Source organism: Copadichromis virginalis, linkage group LG4, assembly GCF_057382275.1.
Source record: "Copadichromis virginalis isolate Kocher_CV1m ecotype Utaka linkage group LG4, C_Virginalis_male_GT1.1, whole genome shotgun sequence".
Taxonomy (NCBI): domain Eukaryota; kingdom Metazoa; phylum Chordata; class Actinopteri; order Cichliformes; family Cichlidae; genus Copadichromis; species Copadichromis virginalis.
The window spans coordinates 9,559,130-9,581,039 of record NC_140621.1 but is presented as its reverse complement, the minus strand read 5'-3'; the positions used below and the strand labels follow the sequence as shown (position 1 = coordinate 9,581,039).

Genomic DNA, 21,910 nt, shown 5'->3' with positions numbered 1-21,910 from the left:
TATCTAAGCGTGTATTTTTAAGATGTTTTAAGACTTCCTTTTCTAATATGTTACTGTATGACTTTATTGCAGTTATCTAGGCTATAGATCTCCTTAATATTTAATTATTCATATTACTGAATTAAATGTTACTGCTACGTGAATTTCCTTTTAAGACCTTGAGTAAAAACAGAAATTGATCTGAACATGGCAATGACATAACTCCTTCAAACTGCATATTAACACACGTGTGAATTATCCCGGACCGGTATGAAGGTGGAAAAAGTGACACTGATTAAATCCAATACCCGAGCGGTGACATCACTCCCCTCCGTGATGGGGCTGCGTCCGGATTGGACGGAGTTCGCGGCCAATCAGAGAGCACACACATGGGAAGAGTTTTAAAAAGATTCGGAAAAGTGTTGGAAAGTTGTCCAAAAACCTCCGCCAGCAGGTCCGAGCACGACTGGGGCGAATAATAATATTATTAATAAAAAGAAAAGAAAAGGGGGGTAAAAGATACCCGCGGATTTGTTGGGGACTTTCTCTGCGTGCTTTCCCTGCCTTGTTTGGACAGAGAGCTCTAACCTGCTTCTCCATTTTTAAAGCTCCCCCCTAGCTCCACTGTAAATAGCCAAAAAAGAAAAGAAAAGAAAACCCGACAGAATGACAACACATTTCAGGAGCGGCCCAGCCTTCGGACTCTCCGCCGAGGTCAAGAGTAAGGTATGTTTTCTTTCTTTTTTTTAATATTAGTTATCCAGAGTGTGTTTGGATGCTGTAGGTGAAGCATGGGCTCCTCTGGTGGGGGTCAGAGGTCCACAAAGGGTCAGTAACAGGTTGATCTACCCAGTATAATAGCAAAGTAAACAACAAGCTCTCTGTGATTGCTGTAAATACGCAGTTTTTCCAACGAAACTGTGATACAAAGAAACAGAAGAGAGGGTTTGTGGTGGCTGCTTTTATAGTTAAGCATGTTGAAACAACTCGCAGCAAAAGACGTAGAGACACCTGCTGTTGGCCTGTGGCTCTGCATCAAACAGTTGGAAAGGAACTCCTACATGTATCTTAACGTTACACCGAGAGGGTGGGGGGGGAAGATATCATCGGTGATGTGATCTCATTCCAGTTTAATTTCAGGTTGTGTGCTTGGGAAAACCGCTGCGGTGACACACTTCTGTCTTTTGGTAAGAGATCACACCGTGAAGGAGGTGATTGTTTTTCGAGCAGAAAACAGGCTTTAGTGGCCAAATGATTCGTGCGATTATGCAGGGTCAGGGCTTTATAGTGTGCTGGAGTGAAGCACGTGGTGGAGGGAGTGCTCTGTTATTGTTGTTTGGCTGATCTCCCCTCAGAGAAATCAAAAAGTGACTGAAACATGGAAGAAGGTGATCTTACAAAGGCTGAGCTTGAAGCTGCACTGTGCAGTGAGAAAGGGGATTGAACAGAGAAATTAGATGAATGGTAAATGGCCTGTATTTATATAGCGCTTTACTAGTCCCTAAGGACCCCAAAGCGCTTTACATATCCAGTCATCCACCCATTCATACACCCATTCACACACTGGTGATGGCAAGCTACATTGTAGCCACAGCCACCCTGGGGCGCACTGACAGAGGCGAGGCTGCCGGACACTGGCGCCACCGGGCCCTCTGACCACCACCAGTAGGCAACGGGTGAAGTGTCTTGCCCAAGGACACAACGACCGAGACTGAATGAAAACTACACACACGCCAACATTAAAAACTTAGTGTATCATTAGTGAGTGTGCACCCCTCACTAATTATACTACATTAAAATTCACATCCTCCACCTTTTATGAACCTTTTCCTAGACGTAAATGGATGTGCATGTGAGAGAGCAAACTGGAAAGCAGTTCCATATAATTACATATGACACAAGTTTAACAGGAAGTATTACATTCAGTAAGCTTTGAAAGATTGTAATGATTAGGTCAGTGAGAGTATTTATTTTGGGATGTGGAATATTGTTGCTAATATACCAAATACAATCTAATATATATATCACTTTGAAAAATTAATTTCTCACTATTTTGGCAGGGTGGAACGTATCTGTGTTGTGCCATTGCACATTATATTACTGATTATTTTTATTTATTTATTTTTTTAAACTGGCCGGATCACCTGACAAGTGTTGACTCACATTCCACCTTTAAATCAGTTTGTACCTGGGTAAGGATAAACATGCACAATCCTGATTTTCAAGCTTTTTTTTGTGTGTGTGTGTTGTCACCGTTGTGGGGAAGCTAGGCCGTGTTCACTTTGTGAGTGTGAATAAAATTACTGGGATTTTCTGCCTGTGCGGTGACAGCAGTGACTCTGTATGTTTGGATGAGTCACAGCTGCTAACAGCCAGAATGACAAAGGTCAGCCTGTGACTGTTCCAATACCCAGATCATCATCATTATAATCATCATTGCCCTGGCCTCTTCCCTGAATGGTGCCATCTCTCAGCTGTGCTTTAGTCTCATGCAGAGGTGCAGCACACTCTATGAAGCCCGCATTCCTTTCAGCAGTCAGGCTGCTATTTTACCGACACCACAGTGCCATTTCCAAGCCGATCACGTACACGCAGTGAGTGGAAATTGAGAAGTAGGGTCGTGTGTGTGTGTGTGGTTGGGGGGGATATAAAATTTTTATTTAAGCCTAAGGGCTTAAATGAGAGTAATGGCGGGATGCTGCGTTCCAGCAGCGTGACATCAGAGAGGGGCAGAGATGCAGCAGAAAGACTGACAGGTACATGATCATCATCTAATGGCCTTTTATGGAGTGACTGGGCTCTGACTTGGAACGTGAGAAAGTGTGCTCACTCTAAACAGTTTACATCCAAGTCAAGAATGACAAAACACTGTCCTGATAGAACACAGGTGGACAGGAGACAGATAGGCGATAGATAGCAAAGACAAGGCCATGCCAGTAGTTCACACAGTGAATCCAAGGAGACTCGATGCAAACAAATAAATGAGGGAGGGGCGGAAATCCACATATCAGGCACTAACAGCTCAACTCGCGTATTTACACCAGCGGTTACAGCAAATAGTCTGTGATAGTGTAGCAAAGCTCTGGAGCCATTCTTGTGAGCCTGTTTAATTTTCTCTGTCACAGTCCACTGCTCGGGTCAGTACACCCAGAGTTTAGCTGCAGCAGCCCTACTTGGTTCGAACTGACCGTTAGCTTATGGTGACAAATGCTGGCAGTTTTTCCTCCTGCAAACTGCTGTGTAGGTGACGTGTGTGGCATGGCTGCTTCAGCTTACTGGCACTTTGTAGCTCTTTCCTATTGTTACACTGGTTTTTGAACTCACCACTATACAGTGCAGGGCAGTCCACATTTTTCTTTTTTTCTTTTTTTTCTTTTTTTTTTTTATGCGTTTTCTTAATAAATCCATGCTGTAGCCGCACAGTATGACTCCTTAAATAAAATTGGCTATAAGCTCTAAGATTATTGAATATATATTTATTTGAAGTACAAAACATCTGAAGAAAACACCAAATTAGCAGAAAATTCACTCATAAAACGAAGTGATAAATCTCAAACATGCAATACATCAATGGAGATGAAGCCAGCAATTGCTAAACCTCTTGGTCTTATTGATCCCTGTGAAAATGTTGGGGTTACTGGGGGCTTTTTCTTATTTTCCCTTTTAAGTTTATTGTTCAAAAATCTAAATTATTATAACTATAAAAGAATTAGAGCTATTGCTTTATTTCTTCTCATTTATTAATCATCCTACAATGTCTTGTTAATCCTTTATTTCGATTTTCAGGAAAGGGCCAACCCATGGTTTTAGAATCAATATACTGTAGTATTTGCCTAACTGTATATAAAGCAGACAAACATGGGCTCCACCTCAGTTATCTGCAAAACTGACTTTATATATTGATTCTGGGTGTCCCCTCAGGGATGATGATTTATTATTAAGAGTTTTTTTTCAGAGTAATTCATTTGACTTTTCACGTGACATCCAAGATTGTCAACACTTTGCTGACAATCTTGTACTGGTTGTACTGGTTTTTTTTTAGCTTCACATGCCACTATTTAACCCTTTAAAAAGAGCCGACCACCATTAATCAAATAAAAAGTTCTATTCATAAGAAATGAAATGCACCAAACTGGAGTTCAGTGCAGTCAGAAGATTTACTGCCACAGCCTTACTTGGTCTGGTATGATCAGCCACACGTGGAGCTACTTTTAGCTAATGCTGGCTAAGCTAAGACAGCTAGCATAATGTTCTGATAGCTTTTGCTATGATCTTACAGTTACTGATTCTTTTTATTTATTTATTTATTTATTGTAATTACCACTCATGGTGGAATTACAAGTGTTACATGCTCTCGATAACATCCGTCAGTATACAGTCAGATCATTTTTTGTTCTGTTTGCCTTTTCTCTCTGTGTGTTTCATGCCTAAAATAGTTTTTATTGTGGCAGTGGAGTTCGGCAATCAAAAGACAAAGCACAATTAAATCAAACCCCCCCCCCCGACTGGCAGGGGGACCTGTTGACTTGGTGTGCCTTTATCGGACATTGGGTGCCTGAATAGTCAACTCGCTGTAAAAGGGCAGATTCTGGAAAACCCAAAGGGAGAGAAGAAGGAGAGAGATTGTGAGGGAGAAATATGAGCGCAGCCAATCGAATACACAGAGCGAGACAGGCAGAGGGAGAGGGAGGAGTGTTTAGGAAAAGCTGTTTCTCCCAAGTTTGGTGTGATGGACTGGAGTCCACGCTATCCCCTGCTGCTTTGAAATACTTGTTTGTGTTGGCTGCTGATCCCAGACTGTGAAGACTTATCTGCAGAACATTCAGGGTGGGTGTGTGTGTGTGTGTGTGTGTGTGTGTGTGTGTGTGTGTGGTGAAGGGGTGAGGTGGGGGGGGCAGCCTTAAACCCCCATGCCAGAATTCAAAGTATTAGGGCAGTGTGTTTATGCCAATAAGGAAATGCATGGAGAGAGAGGGAGAGGCCTGTGTGTTTCTGCATGCAGAAATGTCCACATTTCATTTTCCTTCCTGTTCTCTTTACACCTCAGCTTAGAGTATTTTTCAGTATATAGTAAGACTTTCAGATATGGAGCGTCATCCTCTGTGAGACTCTGAGGCATGAAAGAAGCTGCTATTCATGTATTTAAGGATTTGAATGTTGTATTTTAGATTACAGAGTCTACTATTCTCATACCAATTTCTCACATACAGTATCCTTATACTTTCAACTATCAGTAAGAATGATAACACTTTATTATACATATGTGTAAATTATACATAGTTTCCTGATAAATCTTTAGGAAGGCACTCCACCTTGAAATAAAACGGAGAGGCCAGTTTTCAATTAGTGCACTTAAATAATCCATCTCATACAGTAATGTGCAAAACTCTTTAGCCACTCATCATTTCTTTATATTTTACCTCCCAGGAGGCTGACTTTGTTGCCATTTATTTATTTATTTATTTATTTATTTATTTATTTATTTTTATTTTAAAAAAGAGGTCCTGAGGAATAATTTTTAAGTTCTTCAGAGTTTTTCTTTGTTTTGTTTTTTATACTTATTTTCAGTCCCATTCTTGTACCTGACTATTTTCAGAGGAATGTTTTTGTTTAAGTCACTTAACGCTGACCTCTGAATCATCAAGCATTAAAAAGTCTTGTGTCGACACATAACAACTTCCAAAAGAACCAATTTTAAATTGTATCTTTTGGCGTTTTGTTACTAGCAGCCTGTCAAAGAAACATATAATTTGTTCATGTTTCTTTTGATAAATAATAAAATAAAATTTGCCAAATATAAGAGTTTGAGGGGAATAAAATTGTATTTTTGCACTAACAAGGTGATTCACAAAAAGCTATTAGCTGAAAATGTAGCAAGCTCAGCCTGTGTGTCCTTAAAAGGAGGGACAAGTAAACAAAAGAAAGTGCTGGGTCTTAAAAAGAAAAAAAAAATAAAGTTTATCTGCTGAAGATATTATTATCTAAAAGTCATTAGGAACATCAAGAAACTGGGGAAGAAATCCAGCAAAGATCTAACTCAGAACCTGAGAGATGTATCTGGTCCTTTTGCTCCATCTCATCAGAAAAGGTGTCAGTGGAAGGATGAAGGAAGGAAGTAGCCATTCTTAAAGAACCAAAACGGGAAGAAAAGGCTGGGCTATGTCACATTATACATGAAAATCAGTGGAAGCCAGTCCCATATGGAAAAGAGAGATAGATAGATAGCTATCTATCTATCAAAAAATTATATAATGATACTTGTATGTTTTGGATACTTACTAAAACAATGTATGAAAGTAATGAGAAAGTGGCCACTTTCATGAGTAATCACATAAGTTTTTACTATTTCTTTTCCATATGGGGTCTGATGAAGCGATAAATCTGCATTTGAAACTTTTGGTTCAGATCATCTCAATATGTATGGAGAAGGTCAGGAGAGGGGTATAACAGTGGGCGGGGTAAGCCATCTGCAAAACATGGTGGAGGTTAGGGCTACATTTCAGCTAGTGGTGTGATCTTGTCAAAAATGATGGAATTATGAATACTGAAAAAATACTGTCAAGTTTGATCCTTTTAGTACCATAGGGCAAGTATCTGATTGGCAACAGCTTCATTTTTCAGCATGACAATGCTCCCAAAGACACTGTGAATGCAGTAAAAGCATACACACACACACACACACACTAGAGAACTTTATCACTTATGCACTCGCCTCCCAAGAGCCGGGATGTCAACATTATTGAAGCAATGTGGGATCAATTTGACAGAGACTGGAACAAAAGGCAGCTAACATCAAAAAAGAGCTTTAAATGTCCTTCAAGAAGCCTAGAGAACTATTCCTGAAGCCTACTTAAAGAAATTATAGAAAGCTGCCTAAGAGAGATCAGGCTATATTGAAGAATGGTGGTCATACCAAAAGTTGACTTTCAAGCTTGTTAGAATTGTACAAACGTTACCATACAATTCTAACATGCAAACATTTTTCTTTATGTTTGCATGCTTCAATAAATTGCAGCAGCCATTTTCCCAGAAAAATATAAAGACATGAGAGGTGACTTGAGATTTTTACACATATTTCTGTCTCTCCACACGTCTACATGGAGACACAAATATATGAATAGTTGAGTGGCACATGCAGTCTGCTGAAGATTTCTCAAATTTAAAGACTAGAAAATATCAAATAAAATGTATTAGAAGAACATCTAGAGTTGAGTGTACATAAAAGACAAACTTGTGCCGCTGTGACGTCAGCACTGGTTGAAGTCTCATCTTAAAGTCTGAGTATTTTGGTTCTGATTGTGCAGTAACTTTTAGCTTCTCAAACACACATCACAGCAACTTGTCAGTCACAAAGCAGGTCTGCCTTTAAGTGTGGCCTGTTTTATCACTCTTTCTGACAATATTTGGACTTCACTATATGTTCCATAAGACTTGGAAACAAGCAATTGGAACCATATTCTCATTGAAAAAGTGTTTATGGAGGTCATAAGTCAAGGAAACCCAGCCACCGTTTTCCCATAGATTTGTAGACATCAAGGCTTCTTTGTGTTAATGGAGGACTCGACCAGTGTCCGTTTTGATTTAGTTTGTCTTTTGACTGAACTGTTAAATTCTTTGAGTCATAATTTAGGCTTTTAAATTCTTTTAGTTTTGGTTGACTAAATATCATTAGATGTAGTCTACAATAATCTTAAGTTGAATCAGTTTACAAAACGTAAAAGTTTGTTGTGAATTGTATAACATTTTTCTGAACACTATGCAACAGTTGGCAGTCTCTTGAGGAGAGAAGTTTCCCAGCAGATGAAGTAGAAACCTGATGGGGGGGGGATAAAACTATGACCCTATGCAGTAACCCCAACGTGACCCCCTGAATGAGGAAATATAATTAAGCCCTTCTAGCACTGCATAATTTGAAATGGTATCACTTGCAAAGTGGCCTTTCTTTATTTTGCTCTGCTTTTTTTGTGTATTTTGTTTGGATGTTTTACAGTTTTGCTCCTGGGTGAGATTGAAACTGGACCTTGTTTTAACTAGGTCCCAAGACTAAACGGAGGCTTCTAATACCCATGTCCTTGCACTATCTCAGCGTGCCTGGAGAACATTGTCTTAGATGAATATTTACAGCTTGTACACAGTTACATTGTTCTGGTCAGAGCAGGCACAGTCTAATACGCACTAAATACAATATAAATGTTTAATGTATATATGATCCACTGGATATTATTTCACTGTAGACACACATTAATGCCTCTTTGTTCTTCTACAGGGCCCATAAAAGGGCAAGCTGTCTTATTTTTATTTATTTAATTATTTAATGTCTTACTGTTTTGAATCAATAAAACCAGAAAAAATCTAAATTCATATCATGTTTGAGCGATCATCTCTGCTCTGTTCTGCTTCTCAGCTTGCAGGAAAATATGACCCACATAAGGAAGAGGAGCTGAGACTGTGGATTGAAGATGTGACTGGCAAAAGGACTGGGGACAGCTTCATGGATAGCCTGAAAGATGGAGTACTATTGTGCGAGTGAGTGGATGGACGCCACCTTGTTTTTGTTTTTTTTAAAGCAGGAACTTTCTTCAAATCTCTCTCTCGCTCTGTCTTTTTGTAGGCTCATAAATGCTCTCCAGCCGGGCTCTGTGAAAAAGATCAACCACTCCAGTCAAAACTGGCACCAGGTAATGCTCCAGCTCTCAAAACTCAGGCCTGTTTTCCACACCGAGTGGAACTCGTCTCCCGCACTGGCACTGACAACAAAGACTTTTATTTACCTTCCATAAAGTAGCTTCCATATCAAATGAGGCTCATCTTAGCACAGCTTTTATTAGCCTAGTATTGGACCAGGAAAAAGCAAACAGAGCTCTTAAGCGTTGATTAAAACGCCTTTCAGAAAGTTCTCGCTGTGATATTGACACTGCCGCACATGCACACAGACCGTCACACAGTCGCACTCTCCAAGGGCATGGGCGCAAATCGAGAGTCAATATTTAGCAAAAGTTATTGAGCTTGAATCTTAATACTTGGCCCTGGTGCCAAGGTAAGCTGACTGCCCACGAGCTGTAGCCTCAGTTCCGACATGAGATCACAAAAAAAGGCGAATAAGATCATTTCTGAAATTGCAGAGCTTCTTGTGTTACAAGATGGCAACCGTCACAGATTTTTTCTGTTGTTATGCAAGGTTTTATTCTAGGAAAAAAAACACAGGATCTACTCAGACATTTGTAAAAGGCATGCATTGCTTATGAAATTCTGGGCCGGTAACATAAGAGTTTAAAATAATAATAATTTGGTTGATATGCTGATAGATATTTTCATTGTTGATTTTGTTTGTATTGTTTGCATCCCATCATTTGTACCAGGGGAAACAAAGAAATCTAGTTTTAAAAAAAATTCAAGGACCTTTCAGATCTTTTATTACATTATTTTTGGACATTCTGAATTTTGCTGAATGTCACTATTTGCCGATAGCAAATGGGCTGACAGCTGTCAGCAGGGCCAGACTGGCCAGTACCATTGTTCTGCCAATATATCCAGGCATGTATAAATGCCCAAAAGATCTTATTCCAGCCTGTATTCTTGCTCTTTCTCTCAGCTGGAAAACATAGGGAATTTCGTCCGTGCCATCACGGAGTACGGCCTGAAGCCACACGACATCTTTGAGGCCAACGATCTGTTTGAGAATGTCAACCACACTCAGGTCCAGTGCACACTCATCGCTCTGGCTGGAATGGTGAGGGCGGCGGTGCACACACATTCACATACGTCGGCATCTCGCTGAAATCACCACTGGCTGCACATTATTATTTGATCTTGATACTTTTTTTTTTTTTTTGCTTAGATTTCCATGGCAACAGCATGGATCTAATAAAAGCAATGTGGGTATGAAAAGTGCATTCTTATTACCACCATTTTTCCTTTCTGTCACCACCACTTCTGTCTCTCAGGCCAAGTCCAAAGGTTTCCACTCGAGGTACGATATAGGCGTGAAGTACGCAGAGAAACAGCAGCGGCGCTTCGCTCCCGAGAAGCTCAGGGAGGGACGTAACATCATAGGCCTGCAGGTCAGAGTGGCAAAAGGGCTAAACGTGTAATATACTGTGTTATGGCCAAGCTGTCATGGTGCAGTGTTGTTCTGCTGGCCAAGCCTGTTCTCAGTGTGTTGTTATTGTGCCCCCTGCTGGATTCTTGCTGAATGAATATTCCCCAAACAGTCTTCTCAACTTTTTAACAACAAACAAGGAACCGGAATGGACCGGTCAATAACCACACCTCATACGTGATCCTAAAGTGTGATGTTTTTGGAGACACTCCAAAGAATAACTGTGGCAACTACATTGCATGTCATGTAAATCCTGTCTTTTTCCTCTGTATTTAGATGGGCACTAACCAGTTTGCCAGTCAAAAGGGCATGACATCTTACGGGACACGACGCCATTTGTATGATGCCAAAATAGGCATGGACACCCCTGACCAATCTACTATCAGCCTACAGATGGGCACCAACAAGGGAGCCAGCCAGGTGGGAAGAGATGTATAATTTTAGACTAAAGTAACACTTGTTCACTACACAGTTTCTTGGCGATATAGCTCTAGCATGGTTAGTATGTATTATCGTTTTTAAAATGTATCTTGAAATGAACAAAATCCCTTTTATTGTTGCATCAAAGAGATAAAATGTTATTACACAAAATATATACACTTATTAAAAAGACACATTAGAAACATGTTAGGTGAAACTGCAACTTGAGTTGATCTGACAGGGTTTAGTCTAACCAATAGTTGCTGCACTCCTGCAAGCCACTTTGCAACCCACCTCCATCCTCAGTTCCTACATTTCATACTGTGTCCGATCTAAGTGATTGCACATCTGTTGCCAGTACTGCCCTCCCTCATTTGCCTTTTTGTGCATATACATGGAACTCCAAACAGTCATATCACAGATTTGATGACTGTTCTTTCTTTGACTAATGTGGTTCTGACTGGACTATCTTATTATAAGGACACTTAGTGAATCACATCCTCGTGCTTGTTGACTGTTTTTTAATAGCATTTGGAGGACTAAGACACGTCAGGCTGAGATATAGAGAAATTGATTGCTCAGATAACTTCATTAGTTTTGGTGGATTCTTTGGATTTGTTAACACATCTGTCATGAATGCAACGGTATAGTGTATTTACACCGCTGCGCCCTCCATCTTGCTTTTCTCTGCTACAGTCCGGCATGACGGCTCCAGGAACCAGGAGGCATATTTTTGACAAGAACCTGAAGCTGGAGGACTGTGACACCACCACAATCTCTCTGCAGATGGGCACCAACAAAGGGGCCTCTCAACAGGGCATGACCACTTATGGCCTGCCCCGCCAAGTCTACGACAACAAGTACTGCATCAACCCCACTGAGGCCAACTGCAACAATGGGAGCGAGGTGGAGTTTGATGGCTACAACCAGTACTCTGACTAAGGGGAAAAACCATGGACAGCAGCATCCTCCATCCCACCTCCCTCTCCCTCACCCCAACCCCAGCCCCCACCCCCCCACCTTTTTTTTTTTTTCGCTTTTACTTTAGACAGCCAGCCGCGACTGTCCTTGCGACGATCAGACCTTTCAGATCGATTGACGTCATTGTCTGCTTCATTTCCCGTCTTTTATAAACAAGTTTTTGACTCTTCAGCTTATTGTTTGGCTTTCCGTGAGTAAAAGAGAAGAAATGTGTTTACACTGACCTTCTGTCACAAAAAAAATGTGGTGGCCAAGTTCAGTCACTCTAGTTAATGATGTTATTGTTACAGCTAAAAATAACCACGCTCTGAAGTGGAGACTTTTTGATCTTTGATCTTTTGCAATTTATAGTTTTTTGTTTTTTTTGTTTTTTTTCCCTAAAGCTTTTTATACTTGCATCGTAATTTAGAAAAAAAAAAATTTTTTTACCCCCGTGTAACCAGTCCAGTTTGAACATAATGAAGCAAAATATGCAAAGTTCCTGGAGGGCAAACAAGTTGGTGCTATTGAACTTCGACCCGGTTGGAACACGTCCACATTAAGAGCTCTGCAGGCTCCAGGATACCACTCCTTTGGATGACACACAAGCTCTGGGTCCACAGACTGATCGCGATGCGCAGCTTTTGTGCGGACATTGCTTTTCTTTTTTTTTCTTTTTTCACCGCGAGCACCTGCGCTAACCAATAGTCATGTTAAGTTTGCTAAATTACCCATTGTGCCATTTTTGCAGGGCTCATTTACATGGCTTGTTGTGGAGCATTTCAGAGTTTATTTACTGAGAAAGTCTTTTTTTTTTTTTTTTTTTTTTTTTTTTTTTTTTTTAAAGGTTTCGACTTTTGGGAACTTTAGCTTTACTGTTGCACTTCTACCTGGCCACACGCCACCAGTGTTGGAATGATGCCCGAACAATTAGTTACACATTCGAGCACCTAAACTTAAATATTTTCCATTTGATGACACTCCTGCTGTACAGTCCAGATAGTGTTTTCCTTTTTACTTCATATATTTATTAGCTATACTTAAAGAATAAAACACAGATACAGTTTACCACACACAGGGGGATATTTTTCATAAGCAGGACCTATAATGAAGTATTATTTTTTTTTTTTTTTTTTTGTCCACCACTGGCTGTGAAAAGCAACAGCAAAGCAGACCCATGCGCTTGCAGATATATCCTTATGTGAGTCATGACAAATATGCAGAATTTTTAAAGCTTCTGCAACATACTGTCTAACCCACCGAATGTCTTGAATGTAACGTTATTTGTAAAGCTAGAGGTCCCACTGCCTATCACAGGGTTCATGATATGTGCACAGGGTGTCTGCTTGTATAAGCAAGTTAAATTTCTTGCTTACATTTTAAACTTAAAGATTTTTTTTTTTTAAATCCCAGTTTAAATAAAATCATACATGTGATGGAAAAGTGAGAATATGCTCTCTAGATAACCTCACTGACGTCAGTTTGGACAGAACTGTTGGCCAGGCCTGCTACCCTACTATTTTTATGTCAAAACGACTGCTGCAAACTAGGACTGCTGTCCAAAACAAAACAGTCTATACACACACACACACACACACACGCACACGCACACAGCACAGTTTGTATAAGCACCAAGACTGTTATTTTAAATAAATAGTTTAGCAGGTGGATAACACAGCTATCACCTCTTCATCACACGAAGAACCTACCCATCAAAGATGGGCGTGCCTTTAATAAGTTAAGTTAGCTATTGTATGTACTCTTCCCATTAACGCACTCAAAAACAGCATGAAAGAGGAAGTGACCTTCAGGTTCAGTCGAATTGTTCGATCTGAGGGGGCAAATCTGGCAGCATTACGTGCTGGAGATTGTTGGGGCGGAATAACCCGAGAACATTTAAATCCCGTTTGAGCTCAATTTCAAACTGTTCGCTACTTTCAGCTGTCTGGCTTTCAGACTGGCTTTGGATTACAGAAAGTGGTGCATGCTTTTTCTCCTCTCAGCTCCCCATCATTCAAAAGCTTCCATGATTTATAAGTTGTAGAGGTGTGCCATCTAGTGTTGTACAAGCTTTACAATCTAGCTAAGAATGTAGTGTTTTTTGTTTTATTTTTTTAAATGGCATATAAATTTTTCATCATCACTAACGCGCTGATACTGGCACTGACAAGTACAGATTCATTAACATTTCACCCTGACATGCTGGCTCCTGGTTTCTTTATCAATATGCTTTTCACTAAACATGAAACATTCATAAACATTTGTGCAATAAAAACACACAAAGCATTTTCGTGACTTTATTTTCTTACTACTGTCAGCAACTTGAAGTACACAAATACATCAAAGTAGTGTACGAGAGATACATAAAGTGATTTTGTTTTTGTCTGTTTGTTTGTTTGTTTGTTTTTTTTAAGGAAAATCTAGCAGTAAAAATATAAATTGGTCCAAAAGGAAAAAAATGTTTTCAGTGCAATAGTGACACAGTTGGGGAAAAATAAAGAAAATCTACATGTGACAAGTTATTCTGATTGTGTCACCAGAATCTAAATATGTCAACATCTAGATGCTAAATAAATCTTTGAAACGATCTAAGAGAAGATATAAAGAAATATTTCATAGGTTATATTTTAAACTATTATATAACAATTTGGTCCGAAAGAAGGGAAGGTTAAGTCCTACAATAGTTCACTAACATAAGATATGAAAACATTTACATTGATCTTTTTATAGCTACATGTTACTGTCAGAAGAACATGGCCACACTCTGGCCCAGCCAGAGTAATGTGTCATAATCAGCAAGAAAAAAAACAAACCTAAAAGGAACTAAGAACACCAGGTGACTCAAGAGAAAAACAAAATATTTGCTACATTGTGCTAGCTCAACAGAAATTACTTCAAGAAGCAGAAATTGAGGTTAGAAGGTCAGTTAGGAATGCTACTGGTTGGCTGCTTCACAGGCATCGATCCAGTCACTGTAGACGTCCACCGGCTCGGACAGATCTATTGAGAAAAGGTTAAGGACCAAACCAAGTGCTCAAAAATTCAACATACACATGCTGCATCAAAGATCAACTTAAATGTATTACTTTAAATGAAAGTACTTTATGTGCATGTGCATCCAGAACTGTATTCAAGTGCAGAGTGTATTTAACCTTCCGAGGTCTAAGTCATCATCACAGACAAACCCAACCCTAACTCTATGCAATCACATGTCTGTGTCACAAGTCATGGCAGCCAGAGAACAAGGAAAGTAATCGTTCAAGTGATTAGTTTTAAAAAAAAAAAAGTATGTTTTCCCTTTTCCCAAAATATAAAGTTGGGGTCGAGTAACCACCTCTGATAACTTAGACCTCGGAGAGTTAATACTTTTTGAAATATACTTCTAAATAAAAAGCAAAATCAAACATCCCTGGCAGCAAGCAGCATCTTTTGTTGATTAAAAGGATACATGTTATGGGAGTCTGAAACTCCTCCAAGCAAACGCTGCAGGATATAATTCCAGTGTTGCGGGTTCGTTCCCTAGGAGACAGTTACTTTAGGCAGGATGTCCCCGATGCATGAATGTTTCAAGAATTTGGAGCGATACTTACATTTTGACATCGCAGGATTTCTCGTGATTGCAAAAAGGGCAAGTGAACTGGGTGTCCAGGTTACCTGTCATTTTCTTCTTGGGAGGTGGCTTTCTTTTTGACTTTCTGCGGCCCATTATATCTCTGTAGACAAAAAAAACAAAAAAAAAACAGGTGTTTCCATTACGCTTTCACATTCCATTTCGTTTAGAAGATTTTCTTAGACATGTATCTGTGTGTCCTGCCTGACTTATGTGATCCATGTTATCTGACTAGTCACTGCAGTGGTGTCTTGCACTCACATGGACTTTGAAGTTGTGTTTATGCGCCTTTACATTGATCTCATACGATTTTATTGCTTGGTGTGTTTTTATATTCAACATAGTCTCACACAGTATATAAACACTTTATCTGCATTGTTGCAAGTATGGCTGTTATAAAACAACTTTTCTGACTAGTATAAGTAGACAGCAACTATTAGTTACTATCCTATATGAGCAGCTAAGATTAGCAAAAACCATAATACAAAACACGAACTTGAAATGTTGATTAAAATTGCAATCAATTATTTACTTTCATCTGCTATAGATTATTTTTTTTAGAGAAAGTCTTGGACTAAAATTTCTCCGAATTTCCAAGTTAGGCCTGAGTGTACATTCGTTTAAAATGTCCCCACAGGAAACTCGTTTTTCCGATTATTTCAACACCACATGAATCTTTCACATATTGTACTAAACAGAGACTGCTCTAACCCATCACTTACATAGCTTACTGTTAACACAGCAGACAGTGCAATCCCAGCACGCAGCTGCTTATCAGTAAAGGTTTATTTTCCAAAACAATGACTGCCGCGAGATGTGGGTTACTTAAAATATCTTAGAAAAGATAACCAACGCTGTTGCCAATGTGTAAACAAAACCTGAAATGTGTTTTATTATAGTCATAGCTTCGAGGTGTGGACACTCCTCCAAAGAGCTAAAATAATAACAGAGGGGATGCGGAGATGCTCGCTCTATAAACGCCAAAAAGCTACCGCTATATGTTAGCAGCTAACGCGCTAACATGCTGCTGTCATGTAGGAGGATTCTGACTGACGCAAAAAGTTGCTTTCCGAAACAACCTAGAAGGTAACCGGTAAACACAAAGTGCGCTTCTCTGCACTACAGCTTTTGACATTTGAGCGACGACGAGACGGTTATCTTACCAACGAGATGTCTTTCGGCAGAGGATGCTCCGCTCTTCAACTTGGTACAGATGCAGCGTCTCACTGAGGACGCTTCTGATTGGTTAGGTGGGAGTTTGGTCAGGCTTTTGATTGGCTGTCTTCTGGGGGTCCAATAGTGGATCTGCCTCCAGATTGATAAACAAGCTGATACTGTAGATTAGGGACATCAAACCGCCCCGGACTCAACAACCGGGCCAACAAAGGACTGGACTGCTTTGTAAAATGTGAAGGAGGGCTGAAATTTTGGACTTGTACCTGTATTTTCGTAAATTTTACAGCTTTCCCTCCTGATAAACACACCCCACCGTGACCATTAAAACCACACCACCGTAATTAAATAATAGATAAATACTTAAATGGCAGAAAAGTTTTTTGGGTTTTTTTTTAATCTACTCTAGAAATGTGGGGTCCACAGTATAAAAATGACATTTTACATGAATTAGAACTACTTTCAGTTTTACAAAGGACCACCTAGGTTATAAGAAATCAGCAGATTTTCTGTAGTTTTACATATTTATTTGTTGCAGTTTAATCCCAACTGCAATCATGCTCGCAGATTTCTTTCAATCACTTTCAATCACTGCTGTTTATAGGGTTGAGGGAAACCTTCAGTCAGCTGAGGCTGAAGAAGTCACTTGGATGAGTTACGAAACGTTTTTCCCACTTAAAGCGCTACGTACAGATGAGCAGAATCAACCACAGCAATTTCTCCGTCATGTAGAAAAATGTCTAAATTGCACTTCTTTTTCTGATATTAGGATATCCCCGTGATTAAAGCTTTTGTAATAGAAAGAGGTGTTTCATTGGTCGAGATGATGGTAAAATCATGTGGTAAAATGACTTTGACATCACATATGTAGACTACTGTAGATCATATAGTTCTGTATATGAATCAGTAAAGTAACTTTTCACTTACGTAGAACATGATATTAACTGTGTGGCGCTGCTGGGATTTGCACCCAGCATCTCCTCTTTGCATTTTAACCCCCTATGACACAGCACCTTCTACAGATTACTTTGCAGTGCTCTCCTGGTGCTGAAAAGTGTCCTTAAATAAAAGTAGGGTTTTTTTTTATTTAAAAAGCACTCCAGTACTCGTGAAAGCACTCCAATCAAAATGTACTCTGAGAAAACATTACACATTACATCCTCCAAAGGGTGTTGAACACTACTGCAAAGAAAATGTGAAAGTATGTAAGAAGGTTTAATAATGCCTGACCATATGACTAATAAATTAGAGGTAAGTGGTTACTAAAGAGTGCATAATCATCAAATTCTGTATGAGCCACAGCAAGGCTTGTGTCCAAACTGACAGTAAATAATTTCCCTGTATGAAATCACTTTTCTTCTGTGGAAATAACTGATTATGATTATTAAATATTTGACTTCCTGTCTCAAATTCGTTTAAAAATTATTTAAGGTGCAACATTTTCAAAAATGTTGCACCTGCATTGGGTTGCAAGGACAAACTCTCAGATCAAACTGCTTCACAAATTGTCCAACATAATATCCCTAATAGTGTTACACAGAAAACTGGGGAACACCCACTCAATCAAGCTGCATAAATTGCTATTCAATTTTACAGAAAAAACAAAACAGAAAGTCAACATCTTCTCTGTTATCATAAGCTACGTATCATACTGATCCATACACCAGTGGCTAAAGTATATTACGTCCACTATAATTTTAATATGTGAACTGTAAAAGGAAGATTCTGTTATTTCTTGCTTCCAAAGTTGCAAAAGAATGATTATACACGCACTGTGCACAGATTAGATAGTAAATCTTCAATCCACTGTGGCCTTTAATAATTATTCTATGAATAAATAAATAAATCAGTTGATTAAAAATATATAAAAAAAAACAACTGATACATCTATATTGTAGTGCAAGTTCAGTAACTGCTAAATTTATTTTTAAACTGACGTTTTTTGAGCTAACCAAAAACCTGCAGATTACGCTGGTCTAATCATCCTCCCAACATCTGCAGGGCACACTTGTGTAGCGGATAAGTACAGGGGAGGGGCCCTGAATGTAAACATCACAGGGGAACCAATGATTAACACGCATATCATAAAATGTTCATTTTCATAGACTACCATTGGCTCGTCTTCGGTGGAGGGGCGGGACCTGCAGGCAAGATAAGTAGACAGAGGAAGTGCCTGATGACCCGCTGAAACTTGGAGTCCATTGACATTATTAGTTGGTCCTTTTCATTCGGAATAACGCAGAGGAAAGGAAAACAGCTAAGTGCAGGTTTGTGTAACAAGTAGTAAGCGCTTGTACCTGTCACAATGAGGTCCAAAACAAAGCCAGCACCGCCGCTAATATAAAACTTAAGCAACTGTTTGTCAGCTCTGAGGCTAAACCTGGCTAGCTTGACATAACGTTAGACTTTTGCCTGCTGTTATCAGAGGACATGCTGCCTGCTTCTCTGCCGTGTTGTGTTCTTTATCGATGTCTTTTAAGGAACTTTTGCATTCGGGCTGCTCATTTGTCAGTATACTCTGATATGTATTTTTCCTGCTCTGCCTCTCCTGCCATATCGTAATCTGTGGACTTTATCAGGTCTGCTGCGTATGTGGAGAACCACCCTCAAATGACACGTTTATCTCTCTGGCGCAATTTCATTATCACGGATGAATGTTTGGACTCCTCCAGAGCCTTGGACTTTATAGCTCAAAAAAAGAAAACCTAACAATATATTATAAAATGAATGCGATGCCCAGTTGTATGTTTATACATTTGCTTTCAATGAGTCATACTTTCTTAGAATATTTATTTATTTATTTTAAGTGGTCTTGAGCAATAGTTCTCCAGAAACTGTTGCTCAGCATTATTAAAGCAGTAAGGGATCATCTTGACAAATAACAGTACAAAAGACAGCCAATATCCACAGAGGAGCTGTGAATGTCCTTGGAGAAGTCTGGAGAACTATTTTGGAAGACTACTTAAAGAAATGACAAGAGAATTCAGACTGTTTTGAAGAATAAAATATTGACTTTCAAGCTTGTTAGAGTTGTACAGATCTGTTTTTGCATTATTTTTATAATTTCCCCAAAACAACCTAGAAGGTAACCTTTAAACACATTTCCCATTTTCCAAGCAACACTGTAAAGAAAGGAGGGGTGATGCAACATTTTTGCACAGTACTGCAAGAGGTTTGCCTGTAAAACACTCTGACTGTAGAACACTGTATATTGATTTCCAGAAGCTGCATCTACATTTGTGATCATATATGGGACATGTATGATCATATGAGCATGCGTCTGTGACTGCTTTTATACAGCAGAAATCCTAAATAAGACTGTTTAGATTTTTGTTATTGGAATTGTTGTCTTTTCTGTTTTATTATCTCAGTCAAATGCAAACTTGGTTTGTAGCACAGCGAAGGGCTCGAATACCATCCATCCATCCATCCACTTCCGCTTATCCTTTTCAGGGTCGCGGGGGGGCGCTGGAGCCTATCCCAGCTGTCATGGGCTCGAATACATTTTTTAAATATAAATTTTAACAAAATCAGAAGGGGGAAAAAAATTAAGTCTTTGCAATTTGCCCAACTCTCTATTAGTTTTTTTGTAGCCAGGACCTCATTTGAACAAGGGTGGAGTGTTATGTTATCTTTAGCATGGAGTAGCAGATGGTTAAAATACTAGAATTTCACTCATAAAACCTGAAAAACAAACACCTTGGCTGGACTGTCCCACACAGCATGTCTTGTCTCTTTTGAAAGGTGACACCATGGTGACAGAGGGGGAGCCAACAGATTTTGTTAAAGTGTTGCACCTCATGGTTCTCTCTTTCACCTGGGGCATGCAGCTTTGGGTTTCCTTCATTGCAGGTAAGTGGGCCACAGAGCAACAAGGCATGGCTTCAACAAAATGCATGCGTTCCTGTTTTGACACCGTGTTAAACGTCTGTGCCTGCAGGCTTTGTGTTGATTCGGCAGGTAACTCGGCACACCTTCGGCCTGGTGCAGAGTAAGCTTTTCCCAGTGTACTTCTACTGCGTGCTTGGAAGTAACTTTGTCAGCCTGGCTGTGTATGCTGTGTACCATCCCAGAGAGTTGCTGGACTGGCATGAAAGTGTACAGGTGAAATATCACACGCTGCTAGGAATGAAAAAACTGAGCACTTTTGATTGGGGGAAAAAAGAAAAAATTAAACATTTTGTGAGTGAATCGTCATCGAGTTGCAAGCTTTCCCTTTTCATCTTCCAGATGCTTCTGTTCTTCGTGGCGCTGATCACTGCAGGTCTGAACGCCCAGTGGTTTGGCCCAGAGACCACTGAGTTGATGTTCTTGATGAGGGAGGTAGAGAAGGAGCACAACCTCGGGGAAGAGATCGGCCTGGGCAGCCAGAAAGAGGCTTACACCAAGCTCAAAGAACAGGATCCCAAGTACAAAGCCTACAGGAGCAAGTTTGGCAGTTACCATGGGTTGTCCAGCCTCTGCAACCTGATAGGATTCCTCTGCACCACAACTAATTTGGTCTACACAGCTTTGAATTTAGCCACCATTTAAAGACAATGTTTTAGTTATTAAAGAACCAAAATGCCGTGCACACTTTTGTACTTTGTTATCTAACAGTGTTTCTGGTTCAGAACACTGATAAATGTGCAGGATTTGTTGGTTCTTTTATCACTTTATGATACAGTAGGATTAGGACACACACTCATACGACTTGGATTGGAAGTACTTTAGTTTACAAAAATCATTTCGCCAACTCTTTCTCTATCATATCAGTGTTGAATATGAAGTGTGAATCATAAATAGCAGTATATGTGACATTTTGCAAATGTAATTACAGAGAATTCTGCATCACTTTATCTGCCCCAAGTGTCCTTATGTGCAAGAACTATCTCCAGTGAGCATGCAGAACTCATCATGTGCTGTTCACTGCTGTCAGTTAAGCACTCTTAACCTTTTTGATTACAAAATGTTTTTTTTTTTTATCTTGTATAATTTTATTTTATTTTTTGTATTTTTTTTTTAATGTAGTTGGTTTTATTTCTCAGAAAGCAAAGAAAAGTACCAAGCGACATGGAAGCAATGCACGTCCCTCCCCAGTAGGGGGCGATATTTGGACAAAGCTTTCAGATCCATCGTAGCACACAACATAATGCTATTTCATGTGCACCATGACTTTCTTGATTTTGTAGTGCATTTTAAACTTGTCACCACTGTTTAATGAAAACTATGACTGGATGATTAAAGTGTTGTTTTGATTCTTCCATTTGGATCAACCGAGTGATGTCAAAGTCTTTCTGGTGTTTGGCCTAGTGACACGAGCTTTAAAAGCAAACACTTATTTCAAAGAATTGGTTTAGGAAGAAGTGGTCCTGTGATTCTTGTGGATGAATAAAGCCAGGCCAAACAGACAGTGCCTGCTTTCAGAATAAGCAGGTTTTAATTAAATTCTCGGTGATGCACGTCAGGTTGTGAGGAGAGCAGCCTTGGATGCGGGGAACAGAGCTTTGCCGGCCAACTACAGGATAAGCGAGGCACCATTGCTATTAGAATATGAGCACTAATGGACTGTAGTGAAATCATTTCAATATAAAAAGCATAGGCTAGAGGCTGAAAGTAAATGAATTACCTTGTCCCCAATGCAATTAATGTTGGTCCTTTAAAGGCTGTGATCAGGTTTTTAATGTTTT

At 39.6% G+C, this 21,910-nt stretch overlaps 3 protein-coding genes across 3 annotated transcripts; 2 read left to right on the top strand and 1 right to left on the bottom strand.

Moving 5' to 3' along the window:
• Positions 1-370: 370 nt before the first annotated feature.
• cnn1b (calponin 1, basic, smooth muscle, b) lies at positions 371-13,744 on the top strand. The gene is made up of 7 exons (XM_085453397.1): positions 371-705; positions 8,384-8,505; positions 8,591-8,657; positions 9,572-9,709; positions 9,924-10,040; positions 10,355-10,498; positions 11,195-13,744. The coding sequence occupies exons 1-7, from the start codon at positions 646-648 to the stop codon at positions 11,438-11,440; spliced, it is 894 nt and encodes a 297-aa protein (XP_085309523.1). The 5' UTR covers positions 371-645; the 3' UTR covers positions 11,441-13,744.
• On the bottom strand, positions 13,742-16,315 carry elof1 (elongation factor 1). Its single transcript, XM_085453398.1, has 4 exons — positions 16,232-16,315; positions 15,049-15,171; positions 14,907-14,977; positions 13,742-14,458 (listed from the first exon to the last, which is right to left on the bottom strand). Exons 2-4 carry the CDS (start codon positions 15,162-15,164, stop codon positions 14,394-14,396), a joined length of 252 nt encoding a protein of 83 aa, XP_085309524.1. The 5' UTR covers positions 15,165-15,171; positions 16,232-16,315; the 3' UTR covers positions 13,742-14,393.
• Positions 16,316-18,374: 2,059 nt separating this feature from the next.
• Positions 18,375-21,492, top strand: tmem205 (transmembrane protein 205). The gene is made up of 4 exons (XM_085453396.1): positions 18,375-18,508; positions 19,986-20,093; positions 20,182-20,345; positions 20,472-21,492. Exons 2-4 carry the CDS (start codon positions 19,994-19,996, stop codon positions 20,772-20,774), a joined length of 567 nt encoding a protein of 188 aa, XP_085309522.1. The 5' UTR covers positions 18,375-18,508; positions 19,986-19,993; the 3' UTR covers positions 20,775-21,492.
• The last annotated feature ends 418 nt before the right edge of the window (positions 21,493-21,910 follow it).

Excerpts from the sequence above, each read along its gene's own strand:
- cnn1b (XM_085453397.1), top strand. The coding sequence starts at position 646 with ATGACAACACATTTCAGGAGCGGCCCAGCCTTCGGACTCTCCGCCGAG. Across the intron at positions 8,506-8,590 it reads GATGGAGTACTATTGTGCGA|GCTCATAAATGCTCTCCAGC; the intron begins GTGAGTGGATGG and ends GTCTTTTTGTAG. Across the intron at positions 10,499-11,194 it reads CCAACAAGGGAGCCAGCCAG|TCCGGCATGACGGCTCCAGG; the intron begins GTGGGAAGAGAT and ends TCTCTGCTACAG.
- elof1 (XM_085453398.1), bottom strand. The coding sequence starts at position 15,164 with ATGGGCCGCAGAAAGTCAAAAAGAAAGCCACCTCCCAAGAAGAAAATG. Across the intron at positions 14,978-15,048 it reads AAATCCTGCGATGTCAAAAT|GGAACGAACCCGCAACACTG; the intron begins GTAAGTATCGCT and ends ACTGTCTCCTAG. Across the intron at positions 14,459-14,906 it reads GTTTCAGACTCCCATAACAT|ATCTGTCCGAGCCGGTGGAC; the intron begins GTATCCTTTTAA and ends TTTTCTCAATAG.
- tmem205 (XM_085453396.1), top strand. The coding sequence starts at position 19,994 with ATGGTGACAGAGGGGGAGCCAACAGATTTTGTTAAAGTGTTGCACCTC. Across the intron at positions 20,094-20,181 it reads TTGGGTTTCCTTCATTGCAG|GCTTTGTGTTGATTCGGCAG; the intron begins GTAAGTGGGCCA and ends CTGTGCCTGCAG. Across the intron at positions 20,346-20,471 it reads ACTGGCATGAAAGTGTACAG|ATGCTTCTGTTCTTCGTGGC; the intron begins GTGAAATATCAC and ends TTCATCTTCCAG.